Raw genomic sequence first — 15872 nt, 5'->3', positions numbered from 1 at the left:
TGTTGTTAAGAATTCATGTGTACATTATGTTCTCCTTACTCTATCTCAGTTGGACACTGCCAATTAGGCAATCATCTTACTGAAATGTTCTCTCGCTGTAAGTGTAACATAGAACCGCAGCTCATGCTGCAGGTGGTCAGTGATGCAAGCATATAAATATTTTATAAATAAATACGAAGGAGGGATGGAGGGTGGAAAAGACAACCCCAAATTTTTGCTTTTGGCTTCACGCAGCAGATTTCTTCAGGATTTACCATTGGATAATATTCAATAGATGCAGAAGAACACATTTGTCAAAGGCACATGAATAGTTTTATTTAGTCCTTATTGAGTGTTAATGCTGTATCTTCCATGTATCTTAAATCTATTCCACCAACATTTTTTCCAGAGTAACATGCCCCCCGATGAATAGAAGTTCCAAGTACACATCAATTACTTAAGTCAAAAAAATTAAAATCTTCATACCACTAGCCTACTAAATGGAATTCCAAGTCTTATGTAACTAACATTCTTACTGTAAACTCCATGAACAGTAAGTTTCCTTATCTCACTTAAATTTCTCCAGTAAACTCAATTGTCACGCTTGTTAATGACTACAGTGTCATCTTTGCTACTGGAAAAGCAAGTAACAATATTGCAAATAGGATCTTAGGTTCTCCAAAATTCTTTGAGGTAGCTTCAGAATAGCAATGGTATGATCTATTTTAAAGCTACACACTTTCAGTATGTTTGGCTCTATACCTTCAAATGACAGATTACATGGAACAGTGAATGTGTTTAACACTATCAAGAAGAAAGTTACTAGCTGTAATCCTGAATTACTCTGCAATATCAAAATTAATATGACAAATGAGATGGTCTCTGTAGTACCACTAATGTAAGCAGTTACTCTAAGTGTCTACAGTAAACATGCTTTCATAATAAAAGTACTAATTTCCAAACCTAAAAAAATGCGTACTGTTTACAGACAGGAAAAGACAAATACAAAACAGTTTAACAATGACAAGTTCTTATGAAAGAAAATTTAAAAAAAGTAACAGCATGAATTATCTTTATAGATTAAGTTTTTGTCACATATGAAGTAACAGTAAAGTCTCCTTTTTTATCTATGCATTGTCTCCCAGGAGGGTGTTAACCTTGAGATACAAAACATAGGTCTATATAGAGGAAGCAAATTTATTGATTTGCTGTATTTAAACTGTTAAGAATTTATATATGAGCATGCCTCAATAGCAGCATGTATTAGCAATCGTCAAATATTTAGCAAGCCACTTACACCTTGCAAAAAAACCCTAGGGTATAATTAAAACATGATGATGTTTAAAGAACACACTGACAATGTTTTTTCAGGAGGAAAAAATTGTTTTGCGATGTAAACCTGTTTTCATCAAATGACTCTTTGTGAGTAATTTAAACAGACTGTACACTACCAAATAGCATCTTGTTTTACACGCATTTGTCATAATATCTTACAATTCAACTTGCAGAAAACCTGGTAAGCATGTTCAAGACCTCTCCATTGGAATCCTCTTAAAAATACATAGATATAGAATACATAAAGCTAGGAACACAGATTTAGACTGTTATTTTTCTACTTTGGCTTCTAAAATAAGGGTCCTTGTCCCCCTTGTTCTTGTAAAGACAAAATATAAATACTTCATTAACTAAAACTACACTAAGAAACAGAAAGACAAGCAAAATTGCATCAGCCCTTTGTAAAGTTCACCTAATCAACAATAATCCACACAAAGTTTGAAAGAAAAGCTACCACTACCTAGCATTTTCAGAAAATGCCATCAACTATGGATACATTTCTGGGTCACATACTCCCTAGAGAAACACATTACAGTAGTCAGTTCCCAACTCAGTTGCAGATGATTTTTGCCTTAAGGCAAAACTCTACAGCCAGTATTGCATTTGTCTCAAGAGGCAAGAAGATAAGAAATTGTTCAAGCAGCTGTCATTTTTTCTCCTGCACAACACTTGATCAAGACAGCAGACCATTCAAGTACTACAGTCTGGTCTTCAACATTCCCATAATATTTACTAATAATGCTTTTGCCACAGATTCATTCAAGAATTCTGCAGTAAATTCTTATTATGACTAGAACATATTAGCAGGTAATTTGAAGTTAATTATTAAGCTATGATTTGAAACTTTAAGTCTATAATATTCATCAATTACTAATAAAACAACAACCCAAAAAACTACTTGGGGGGAAATTGAATCAAGATGCATTATATCAGCCACCTAATAAAATCAATATGGAAAAGCAAGTCGAGATGCAAACTTTTGAGATTACAAGTCTTAGACATCTATATTTCATTTGAGTAAAACTGAACATTTCAAGGTAATAAATCAGGGATGTACAACTATTTCAAGTAAGTCTCTCTTTCACTACGCCTAAGATGAACCGAAAGGATACTGCAAAGTGACCATGTAACACTTCATTGATCAGCCTTCCCTTCTGGAATCTTCTTATTTACATAGATTACTAGAGTAAATGGGAAAGCTCTTTGAAAGTTAAATTATGACAACAACAAAATCAGATTTCTACCTTCGTTGAATGTTAAATCAGTGCCAATATTAGGGAAATTCTTGAAGTTTACACTTTTAAGATGTGTTTAATGGTATAATACGCTCACATATATTTTAACAATACTCAAACATTTTAAAAAAAAAAAAAAAAATCACTATAACTGAAGTTAGCAGTGGTTCTTCCAGCACTGAACTGCACAATCGTTACATGCTATAGAAATAAGATACAAGAAATACACTTTTCAAGACAGAAACACAATCGCTGCTTCATAAATTTCAGTTGCTTAGAACACAGATGAGCTACTAAAAGAATAATCACAATCATGTGATATACAGCAGTTGCCTAAGACCACTAGTAGGTGCATCCACTGTTGCAGTACCATTTGAATAACTAGTAACTGCATTTCTTCACAAGAACAAAAGAACAATACAGTGAACTGTTCTGTCAAATAGGAGTTCTGGAAAAATAAGACTGTAATTGCTGACCCAGCAAAGGAATGCAAGTTTTCCAGCACACCATCACTAAAATCCTACTGCCAGCCCTGAGACCAGAGTGAAATAATTGCCTGCTTATGAACAAAGTTCCATTTCTGTGGACAGTATGAGATACAAGAGGTCTAGTGATCCATAAAAGGAGGCATCACAGAATCACAGAATGGTCGGGGTGGGAAGGGACCTCTGAAGATCATCTAGTCCAACCCACCTGTTAAAGCAGGTTCACATAGAGCAGACTGCATAGGAATGAACATCTCCAAAGAAGACTCCACCTCCTCTCTGGGCAGCCTGTTCCAGTGCTGTGGCACCCTCAAAGTAAAGAAGTTGCTCCTCATGTTTAGATGGAACTTTCTGTGCTTCAGTCTGTGCCTGTTGCCCCTCATCCTGTTGTTGGGCACCACAGAAAAGAGTCTGGTCCCATCCTCTTGAAATTCACCCTTGAGATATTTTAAACATTGATAAGATCCTCGCTCAGCATTCTACCCTCCAGGCTAAAGAGAGCCACACTGACTCTCTCCTCATAAGAAAGGTGCTCTAGGCCCCTAATCATCTTCATAGCCCTGCCGCTGGACTCCCTCCAGTAATTCCTTGCCCTTCTTAAGCTGCGGAGCTCAGAACTAGACACAGTACTCCAGATGTGGCCTCACCAGGGCAGAGTAGAGGGGGGAGGAAAACCTCCCTCGACCTGCTGGTCACGCTCTTCTTAATGCATCTCATGACACCATTGGCATTCTTGGCCACAAGGGCACATTGCTGACTTATGGTCAACCTGTTGTCAACCAGAACTGCCAGGTAAAAATTAATGGAAGTTTTTCCTTCAGCTGTTGACATACTAGCAGGAAAAAATCCAAATGGGTTTTCACATCTTTCTACTCTAAAACGCAACTGTCACAGTAACTGTTTAAAATTAGTAAATAATCAGTTCAGTCCTGCATTCAAAGCAATTATAAAACATAGCTTTATTTTAACAATTGCCTATTCTTTCCTAAGTATTTCTGTACATTAGAATAAATTTGACGTGGTTATTAGTCTGATGCTAGGACAACTGGAATCAAACAACTGGATTAAGATGGACTAGAAAAGGTACTGGTTAAGTGATTACTCCTAAACACATTGATTCATCTAAGTTTAACGAACATCAAAATCAGATCTTGGTTTCACTCATAAAACTGTCATTAAGCTAATGAAATATTTGCTTAAAAGAGACCTTATATAACATGTGCTTATCTCCAATTTATATGAATCTGCAATCTCTGCCTGCAGTACTGAACTCCAGGTCTCTTAAACGCTAAACAGAACATTTTTCAACAGTAATAAAATTAGTAAAAGGCGACTCAAAAATGAAAAACTCAAACTGTTGCTCACAGAAAACTGATCTTTTCTATTGAACACATAGATCCTTTACCCCCAGAAGGGAACACTAGCAGAATGTGGAACTGTATTACTCCCATGACAAGGGATGCCAACACTCTAATGCAAAGATCACCAGCCCTACCAGACATGTACCTGCAAAGAAACATCTAAATTGAAGACAGAAATCCTATTGAAGACAAAACTTTCAAGAACTTCTACTCTGGAAATACTTACGTAATGATCGTCGTCTCTTGTTTTTTAACTTTCTTCTTTTATTCATTCCAGCTTTAGATGGAGATTCTTCTTTGGCCTTTGGCTGGCTGGTAACTTTTGAAGAGTTCTGTTGGCTGAAGTGCGTGGGCACATGACGGGCAAGTCCTCCCTGAGATGCAAAGCTGGCATTGCACCCACCAACTACACACTAATGGGGGAAAACAAAACAAAACACAGAACGACTGTATCAGCATGGTATTTGGCACTCATTCGCAGGAGTTTGATAGATCTTTCAATTTGACTTTTCTGGCTCAACCTTCAACACGCTAAAAGGAAGACAACTCCTCAATGACCAAGCAATTCTTAAAAAGAAAAACAGAAACAATCTCGGATAAATTTCTATCTAAACCTTGTAACTCTCAATAACTATTCCATGGTGTAAAAATAATTTTCTATGCTATATGTATTCCGTAATATTGTATAGCATAAAACCAATCTCAAGCGAGGTACTGACACTCCTCCCACAGAAAATAAATGTTTCTGAAAAACTTTTCCCTTTACGGACCAATATCCTCTTGTCTTTCAAAATTGTGTTATTGTGTATTTCTCAACAGCTCTCCAATCTTCTGCACTTGAGAATAGTGACATTAACATCCTCCTTTCTTGTGACAAGGCAAAAGCGGAAAAAAAAAATCATTACCCACATTAAATTTGAAACAGCTTAACATTTTTTGTAAATGCTATACCATTGTGTCTAAAACTAACATCAAGAACTTCAGAGCTGTATTGACAATTATTTATACATTTGGTTTGGGATGCTACTATTACTTCAGAAGTCATATTTAAATAAAATGTCCTCTCTTTCTCAAACAGAAAAATAAGAAAAGGTCAAATAACTAAGCAGAAAGACAGATATCAAAAGATATATGCAACTAAGCTAGTACTGGCTACATTTATTGGTGTTTTTATAAGCACGTGATTTACAGTTATATAATTCTATTTACAATTGTTTAATTTGGAAACTGAGTATTTAAATTATACTGCTGCGGAGGGAGGTGCAAACCTTTTCTCTTGTGCTCAAAGATTGCAAGGATAATAGAAAATTGATTTTAAGATATGCATTTCATCATGGGCTGCAATGCATTGCGTATCCACATGATAAATTTTTCTCCTGATCCAGAGACTAGTAGTAGGGCAAATGAGTTCATTAGCTAGCAGCAAGATATCACTCTAAATCACTGCAAAGTTCTCCTCTTTCCACATCTGTGCTGCTCCTTCCTCTCCTTCTTAGCTCTTTCATCTGTACCTCTCTTCCCCAGCACTTCCCCTCACAGTCAACTGACGAGGCAGCTCCAACAGGAGGTCAGCAATAAGTAATGCTGCAACTATGTACATACTGCAGTTTTCTCTGAAGACTAAGATGATTTGCAAGCTCTTTCAGGAATCTGCCCCAGGCCTGCTGCAGAACTGTGAAGTCTATTTCTACCTCACACCTAGCAAATGGATTTTCACTATCATCATAAAACAATACAGTGTCCATGAAGAGAAATATCTGTGTTATTCCCAAGGATTTATTACTTGCTATAGGAATAAAAATACACACACATATATTTTTCAAGACAGTAAGAGAGAAAAAATAGGACATTTCTCACATTTTAATGTGCCCCCCCCCTTTCTTCTTTTTTTGGGGTGGGGGGGGTGTGTGCAAGATGATCAAATTTCCCTGACTTCCTCTAAGTACTGTCCTAACTACAAACAAAGTTCCCTGACAAAAAGTTTTAGGACCCTTCACACTGCATTTATACTTCCTGTCTCCCACACTAATAAGTATCTTGAGAATGTTGACGATTTTTACCAAAAAACCTACCTAGGCCTTTTTGTCTTGCCCTGTAATTTCCCATATTCAAACAATAGCAATATTGTACACTTACACTGTAGTGACTTACAGTGTAAGAAATCTCAGCACATCTATGACATTCAAAACACTGAATATCCTGATCTCATTTACACTATGATAACCTCAATGCAATATTTATTACTTCAAATTAATACTGAAAACTAAAATTTACACTTATAGACTCAGGGAACGGTTTCAGTTGGAAAAGACCTTTAAAAGTCATCCAGTTCCAGTCCCCCATACCATGGGTAGGGACATCATCTACTAGATAAGGCTGCTCAAAGCCTCACACAACCTCGCCTTGAACTTGATCCATTTAGTTATACTAGAGGTGATCAAATTCACAATCAACAGATACAGGTAGAACTCATGCATGTACTAGCTCAAACAACTCTATATTCTCCGTTTTTAAGCCCTTGAAATAGCTGTCTTGCCAACAAAAGCAGTGCCATAAATCTAAATTAAGCAACTAAATCTAAACTTAGGTTTAACTTTCATTAAGGTGCTCCTGACTTCAACTTCTATCCCTTTCTGATCCTACAAATACTGACAGAAAAAGAGTAAAAAAAAAAAAAAAAACAACAAACACACAAAACCCATACCCTGAAGTATAACCACACTGAAAAATTAAAATTTCAGTCTTGCCAATGCGTCCTAAAGGTAAAAAATAACCTGAAGTCTTGGTACAGTGCATGCATGACCACTCCATTCAAAGTTTATTAAAGTGTACTTTCAAAAGGCAACACTTTCTGAAAAATAACACAAACTTCGTGTCAGGCACATTTCTAAAACTTTTAAAAACACAATTTAATGAGACAATTGTATTTTTTGTCAGATGGGAAACACTGTTTCATGCCAAACTGCAGTTTGACTCAATGTTGTAACTTTTGTCTAGTCATGTACAAAGAAAACAGAGATCTTCTATACAGACTATCTATCTATAGAAGACACCACTCTTCTCGCTCTACCCAAGTTATACTTTCAAAAGCCCGAAACAAGTATCTTTGTATCATCAATATATGCAACTCACAACTAGAAATTCTCTTTTCCAGAAAGCCCATTTATAGCCTGCAGCCACAGTATGAAATATTTACAGAAATAATCACATTCAGATATTGTGTAGTTTGAGACTACAAGGTCAAGTCATCAAATAATCAACAGCTGATATATCAAAGATAGCACAGAATGCCTTTGTAGGAGACAGGAAATAGTAGAAGAGGAGAAAAATCTTACCTGTTTTCTTTTTTTTTTTTCTCTAAAATAATATATCCAGCAATCCGTTACTAATGGGTAAAGTCTCTTCTCTCCAAAGATAAAGGAGCAGTTCAGGCTGTCACTTCAGGATCTCTGGACGGTAAGTCACACCAAATCAGCTTCCCACCAGATAATAATACAGGTCTAGAGGGCTTCTACTAAACCAAACTCAGCTATTATGTAAAACTTCAAACCAAACTCTTAATTTTTCCCCCAAAACCTAAATCTCAAAATTTTACATTCAATTTTAAATATGACAGATTGGGTCCGGATTGGTGGATATGTTACTTCAAGAGAAAAGTCAACACATAATAAGATTAATTTCTCCAGTGTACCCATACCCACCATTATTAATGGGCAGTAATGTGCAGCAACTTTAATATAAACAGGATAAACATATCTAGCAATACAGGGTCTTTTCCAATTAAATTAAGAAGAACTAAATCTCATTTTTAGAATATTCAATATGTAATTTTCCTGATAAATTTAACAGTATTTTTAGACATCCGGATAAACCTCCTTATTGTCTCATCACCTAAATGTTCAGGCAGAATGTCTTTACATTTTCTATCTGGATCTGTGGTGTTCTGATGAATAGAAGATATTCTGCCAGGAGAGTAACAGACACTAATTCCAAATGAGGACTGAAGCTGATTGGCTGCGTTTTCTAGATTTCAACAACTGTTACTCTACTGAGAATCTTACCAAATGCAGCCACCTCTTAATAAATTCTGCAAGTTACAAGTGGAAGTATGAGCACCCAATTTCATTTTTTTTCTTCCTTTTTTCTTCCTTTCTAAACAAAGGAATAAAGCCTCTGATGAACCTGTGTACTGTCACTCCTTGTTTTTGAAGGTATTTATCCCACATGAGCGAACCTTGCATGACTGATCTTAAACATTAAGAGCATAGCCACTGAAATCAGTACGGGAAAGCTGTTGTTAGTATACCCTCATTCCGTCTTATATTTACAGAAAATTGCTATATGCAATTATTTTGCATAAAGTCTCCTGCTGTTTTGTGCTCACTCTACCATTTGCCCTTTCATGATGCCTAACATCTTGTATTTGGTCACTAGACTACATTTTAAGAGTTCATTGGTATGTCTTGAAGTAACTTTTAATGCCTTGTAAAGCAATAAGGCATGGTGAGTAGTACTTGGAGTACCAGAAATGATGCTGGAAAACGAAGGCTTAATTATTCAAATACTTATTATTTGTAACATTCAAGGTTTGGACAAGAAAGATAAAGTGAATGAAGAAATTCTCTCAGCTTGCCAAAGACTCTTACCAGCTTAAGTTTACTAACTCGGCAGATTATTCCCCTAGATCCACATGTCTACATGTTCTGAAAGCCTGAAAGTTTTTAAATTGCTGAAACCTCAAACAGGACCACCTCTCCATGTTGGTGATACTACACAACATCCCACCAGTTTCTAAAAAGCTGCTAAATTATGTCATAACGAAACTAAAAAAGAATGTTTAGTTTTTTCCTCTATCAACTCTGAATGTAAAATCATATGAACATGAACATACTAAATGTCTTCAGAGAAACAATTACATGCTCTGAAAATACATATATTAATGTCTACAGTGACAAAAATAATGAAAGCATATCCAGAAACAGACTGCAATAAGCAAAAACTTCTAGCAGCATAAGAGCAATGAAATTCAAATATTAAGAGGAGTGGCATAACTTCAAAAATATCTAACAGTGGGCCAAAGAAGGTCGGTAAGTTCTCAACCAAAGCCACTTTCTGGAATAATGGTTTGTTTGCCTGTTCCTCTTGATATGAAAAACAAAACTAGGAAACTGCTTACCAAAAGCAGGATTGGAAAAACATACTGCTTTGCAGAAACAGCATTTGATTAGAAACTGAGAACCAGCAGCCATGAATGATAACTATATCTCATTAGATGGACACTTCTTTGGTAGAAGGATTGGTGTGTACCCTAGGAAAAGATAGTTTACCAAAACAAAACTCAGTTATGATGTCCTCAAGAAAAAAAAAAAAAAGGGCAAAAAAATCCATCCATGTGGTATACATGAAACCCAAGGGCATCAGTATTAAAAACTTAGAAAAAAAGGAGACGGAATAAACAGAAAAGCATTCTGATGACCAAAGGGGAAGCAAGGCCCTAAATGCTGCCCAAAAAAGCTAGGGTATCTATTTTGGTTTTGTTCGGTTTGTTTTTGTTGTTGTTTTCCTCTCCTTAGTTCAGCAGATGGCTCAGATATAAAATGTCTCCTCCTTTCTGAGCTGGACCTACACTACCAAGAAATTGCCCCATATAAAAATGAAGCTAGCATAAAAAAAGTCTCAAAAATAGGTATTCATAAGGAAATTGACCTTTTCTGTGACAGAGGTATTGCAATATTGATGCTGAGGTGGGACTCACTAAACCACACAAACAAACAGGAGAAACTTATGAAAACATGAAACATTTTGCCTTTGTAATTTACAAGTGGGTTCATTTCTGTGACAAATTAATTACACAGTCACAAAATTTATATGAATGCATGGAAAGGGCAGGTAAACCCACAAAAGGCCTTCTAATATGAAAGCACAGCAGCTCATTTAAAGCCAGATACAGGTTTTAATCAAAGGACACCACCATGTTTATCACAAAAATAGAAAATGAAACCTCAGATGGGCAACTACATAAAAGGACTCCACTTAAAAGCAGAAGGGTGACAGGCCAGGGACATATCCTTTAGAGTAGTCTTAATGCAAAGGAGAGTTTTATGCCTGAGACAGTCCCCAGCTGCCTTTCAACGTAAGAAAATACTTTTGTCTCTTATTTTGACTAAAAGAATAGGAATATAGGAACCTTCTTTCTATTTATTGCTCTCTTCTGTTAATTAAACAGTTATAGTGTTCTTTTAGCCTTACAAAAGTAAATTTTCCATGCTTGTAATTGTCATTCTTCTAGCCAATATTGTTTGCTTTTCTCAAAAACATCCTGAACAGCAGTTCTTTAGGCAACAGCACACATCTATCTTATTTCCATTATTGCCTTTTACAGCTTTCCTCAAAAAACCTGACATTTTTTGTTTGTTTTTAATAAAACACTGAATAACTAGGTATTTTCAGCAAGTCCTCTCAAATGACAGACTCCTTTTATGCTCAAGCATATTCTCATAGGGCAAGAGAAATTTCATTTGTGATTTAGGTTTTGGGAGATATTTTGCTTTCAGCAATCATCGAGAATAAGAGATCTTTAACCTAATCCTGACTTGAAAAAGTTTGGTCTTTCCTACAAGGTGAGCAATTAAGATTTGTAAGAACAGCAAAATGCACTAAACAGAAGCGTTTGCTCTGGTTTTGAATGACTGCCATAAAACAATTAGTTAATTGCTGTTCCAGGACCAGTCAAGACTAATATCCAACACTTTCTTAAGTGTATCACAGTAGATTTCAAAAGCTTGTAAAAGAAAAGAAGGAAAGGGGGCTAGTTAACTAATAGGTTGCTATCACAGAAACTTACATACTTGGCTACCTCATGTGAGCCCTTAAGCCTATATGCACTGTAAATGACAGGGGAACAAAAGATGTTAGAAAATTCTATTCAGACCACAATTATCCTCCATTTAAAGCCCCCAGGAACAAATTGAAAAATAGAGAGAGAAAAAAAAACCAAACAAGACAGACCGAAGACAACAGTAGGAAAAAATACTGAAGTGACACATACTAAGCAATGATGATTAACTACTGCAATCCCAGTCTGTGTTTTGTTCTCTCCCCTAGTATGACCAGAAAGAACAGAAAATGAGCTGGTGAAACTACACATATTCAACACAAGATTATTATTGTCAGAACTATTTGTTTTAAATTTAGGGTTCTAGCTGTAATCAGCCTAGCCAACATTTACTGACTTCACTAGGTAAGTCTGACAGACTCAAAAGTAGTACTGGTATTTCTGAGCTATGCCCACCTCTTTTAAACCAAATGTCTCTAAAACTGAGTTTCTTTCATCTAGACCAAATAAGTATACCAATTACCCTACTGAAGGACTTTCCTTCAAGACCAAAGCTTGTCATTACACCTTAAGCTATATAAAATATTTAATTCCAAAATGAGAAAACCTAAGGTCCAAATTTCCTTTGATGACTTAAAAAAAAAAAAAAAAAAAAAAATCATCAGAGATTAACACAAGATCAGATCAGCTGCTGGAAACATAATATCTGCAAACTTTCAGGGATCTATGACCCTTATACTCTGTTTTCAACCTTATTCCTTTGAACAAAGGCTATGAAAACCTCAAGAGAAGTTTCCTGTTGTTATTCACTCAGTCAGAAATTTTCAGACTAAACTACACAGTTCAGTATGGAAAAATAGTCTGATCTTTATCAAAAAACTTTTTCACCTGCACCACACGATTTTTACTAAGTTTTGAGTTTAGTTTTGTGTCCTGTCACAACTACTGTTATAAGTTGTGCAGAAGTAGTAACTTCTGGAAGCCATCACTGTAACAGTATTTTTTAGCAATAAATCTGACTTAAAATATATATTAAAAAAAAAAAAAAAAGCAGAAGCTATTACTTGAGAAGAAAGAAAGGAGAGAGAAGTGGAGAAACAGTGACTAAAACCTGGCGGGGTTGGGGGAGAAGGTGGCACAAAATGCTACCTAAACTTAAAAAAAACACCCTAATCATTTTCATATCCTACATGGAAGAACTTCAGGCTGAAGTAGTGTGGGTGGGACTTACCATTAAGTGATCCAGGACTGACAGCTATGAACTGCCCCAACTGTATCCATAAGAGGATGAAGCAACTCATTAATAACGGATTGGTGGATATGGGAATGATAAACACTACTATACCTAGAATTGCAGGTACAGATTAGGGGGAGAAAGAAAGAGAAAGTTAGAAAATACTATGCAGGATATACAGTCAGCTAAATGGTCCTGCATTCCTGACTTCCTTATTATTCTCGGAGAGGTTAACCATAAATAGTCACTGACTCTGTTTCACTGAATTTTGTTAACAAAACCAGCTCTTAGTCAAGCACAGAATGTGCACCATCAGGCATGACCCAAATTTTAATGTGGAAGTATAAAGGATGAGGCAAAATTTCTCACTGTTACGGTCTAAAAGCTCAACTGGAAAATGCACAAAAAACCCGAACTTCGGCACTATTTAGTTTTAGACTCCCCTACCATTTATAGATTAACAGAAACAGGGACAGATAAGCAATAATTTTATCATCTTCATGTGTTTTCATAACAGAACAGGACCTTTGGGCACAATTACTGCAAAGATGAAGGCTCAGCTCACTGCATGCTTTTTAAGAAATCCTCCTGTGATGGCATTTTTCAATTAAATATAACGTATCAGGAAAAAATGAACAGGTCTGCTCTTAAAGAAGGGATAATATATCTTACAATGAACCTTACCTTGAAAGGTTTGTCCCCACTGTGTGTCAGCATATGCCTCTGCAACCAACTTTGACTTGTTGAAGGTGTATTATATACTTTGCAACCTTTCCACAAGCAAACAAACACCTAATAGAGTAAAAATGCGGTAAGTTTACACAAGTCAAAAAAAACCAGTAACAACCACCAAAAATCAACAGATTAGCAGAGGAATTCGCTTTCACAATACAAAGTACTTAAAAGAATTTTGAACAGTAATCATTTATTTTGCAACACACTTCTGTCTCACCAAGGAAAAATAATTACAACCACAAGTATTCAAAAAAGCAGGTCACTGGAATAAAATATCAAAAAAAAGATGCTCCTGCAGATAAACACACTCGAGAGCCACAGCATACACTGTAAAGAGTTGGTGTTTGTATTCAATATCTGTATCAAGCAGATATTGAGACAGAACATTTTTACAGGACAAATCTACGTTTCTGGGTAGCAGACTGAGAAATTAAATCATTTACTCTCATGAGCAAGTAATAATTATATTCTTTGAGCAAAAAAAGTAACAGCTCTTCATTACAATATAGTTCTTTAGATACCGGAGTTTCATCTTATGGAATATTGGAAACCTCTAGCTGGGGCCTTATACTCAATTCCTGATGAAGAAAGTTACAATTTCTTATAGTATTCAAAGTCTATGGGTGTTTTGTGATTCCTGTGTACAGATCAGTCACATGCACAATACTGCATTAAGGGGAGCAGAACTTACTCATGCTGCTTTTCTCTCTCCTCGCATTGTATTTATCTATAATTGAGAGAATAAAAAAGCCTCTCATTAGAATTTCCTCAACAGGTCTGTGTGTGAAGGGGGTACAGCACTGATTTGCAGCAGCAAAATACAGTCCCCAGGAAGAGTATTGTCCATAATACTGGTTTTCAGAACTGCAGGAAACTAATTGGATTTGAGTTTCTTGTTCTCTTTTGCAGATTAAAAAACTTAATCTTCAAAAGACTCTATTTTCAGAACAGAAGAGCAGCCCCAGGAGTGCTACATACTTGCTATATAATATATAGATCACCCAGCTTACTAAAGCAAAGCTGGAAGACTCTGCATGTCTGGGTGACGGATCCATGTCAACCTACACATAAGGCCCAATTCCCCAAACCTTTTGTGTCTGCTGGTCCTCGGTTTTGAGATTTCCCTGAAGCCACAGAATTGGAATTTCTGAGATTCCTGGCTCTGCAACAACTCCATAACTGTCCCAATATTTTCATCAGCAACTGTAGACTGCAGGGCACTCAGCAAAGCAGTACTATGAAGTCACAGACTGTAGAAATCAAATCCCTCTAGAAAACAAGCACTTTGTTTTACAACAACCCACTAGAAGTCCACACAATGCTTCTTGGGAACCCTTGTCAAAAGGCTGAATCCAAAATTACTTTTACAAAAAACTTCCCTGGCATCTTAATGGATCTATCTGGTTTGGCTTGGAGCTATTGTCTCAGTATTAGCTCGAAAATACACATTTTCCCATATAAAGATGTTTATCACATTGCTTTTAAGTTCTCAACAAGCAGTTACTACTTCCACTTTTCTTCAAATTTATAGTCGTTGTAGTTGAGTAATATCTGAAAACCAATCAAAACCACAGGAAGATTATGTATAACACCACTTAAAGACCTCGCCAGCAGGTGGCAGACAATCCCTTGAAACAAAACAGCCAAGATCGGTCCCCTTCCACAGCATTAAGTCGAAGAACTTTTCAAAAAAATAAACCAACTCCAGTAGGGAGATGAAAAGCGCAAACTGAATGCAACAGTTTATTAGACACCTGGTGTTTCCAACAAGTTCCTCTTTCAGAAAGACAAATACAGTCTAATATTTTCTAAATAAAAGTATCCACAAATTATGTTGCATGGAATGTAAGTGAACAGAAATACAATTTAAAAAAAAAACACCTGAAAAATATTGCACTCGCTTTTCATGAAATGAAAAGGGGTCATGGATGAGATCAAGATACCCAGATATTCAATTATGTGAGTGTTCACAGGATACCGATACACCTCATCAATTTAATTGTTTCATCCAGGATTCACATAACACTTTTATAAACCTATGCTATGAAGTGAACTACACACATAATCTCATGGGTGGCTCAGAAGCCAGCTCACTGGATGGATGCTTCTGTTTAGAGCTTGAAATGAAAACAGTCACCAAGTATGAAGCTGAAAGTTCAATCATACAAAAAACCATTAGCTAAATACAACCAGAGTCATGGCTGCCTCAGTAACTCAATCACGTAAGAAATTATTTAAGGTAACGCAAATCAACACTTTATTTAAGTCTCTTATTCACTCAAGATAAAGTGTAACGGCTTAACATTTTACCTCTGGAGAAGTGACAGAACAAAAAGTCAAAAGATAGTGACTATTCTAGTTTAAGAATTTATATTGGCCCTCCAAGAAATGAAAGAGCTGCAACATACAGTGCCAAAGGCAGACAGATTGCTCATGTTTGGTGTGAAGGTAGTTTACACGACATATTCCAGGCATCAAAGGTAATCTGGAAGGTTGGGGAAGGGCAAAACATACTAGATACAGTTATATTGAAGGTATACTTGCCATCAGTACTACAGACAGAGCTGTTGAGGTAGGACATTGTACTCTGAAATCACTGAGTCTCGCATCATCCCTATTACATATTCTGCATATCTTTTACCTCGTTAAACTCCATTCATAAAAATAATGAGG

General features: G+C 36.2%; 1 protein-coding gene across 2 annotated transcripts in view; it reads right to left on the bottom strand.

Annotated features, from left to right (window-relative positions):
* The window catches only part of AEBP2 (AE binding protein 2), a 49072-nt gene that overhangs the window by 13750 nt on the left and 19450 nt on the right, over window positions 1-15872 (bottom strand). For both annotated transcript variants that reach the window (XM_065858124.2, XM_065858133.2), the window contains exons 3-4: window positions 13149-13256; window positions 4622-4808 (exon numbers count right to left, since the gene is read on the bottom strand). In XM_065858124.2, coding sequence (XP_065714196.2) covers window positions 4622-4808; window positions 13149-13256 — 295 coding nt within the window. The remainder of the gene's footprint in view (window positions 1-4621; window positions 4809-13148; window positions 13257-15872) is intronic.

This window comes from Patagioenas fasciata, chromosome 1, assembly GCF_037038585.1.
Source record: "Patagioenas fasciata isolate bPatFas1 chromosome 1, bPatFas1.hap1, whole genome shotgun sequence".
In the NCBI taxonomy this organism is placed as follows: Eukaryota; Metazoa; Chordata; class Aves; order Columbiformes; family Columbidae; genus Patagioenas; species Patagioenas fasciata.
This window is presented reverse-complemented; position numbering and strand designations above follow the sequence as displayed.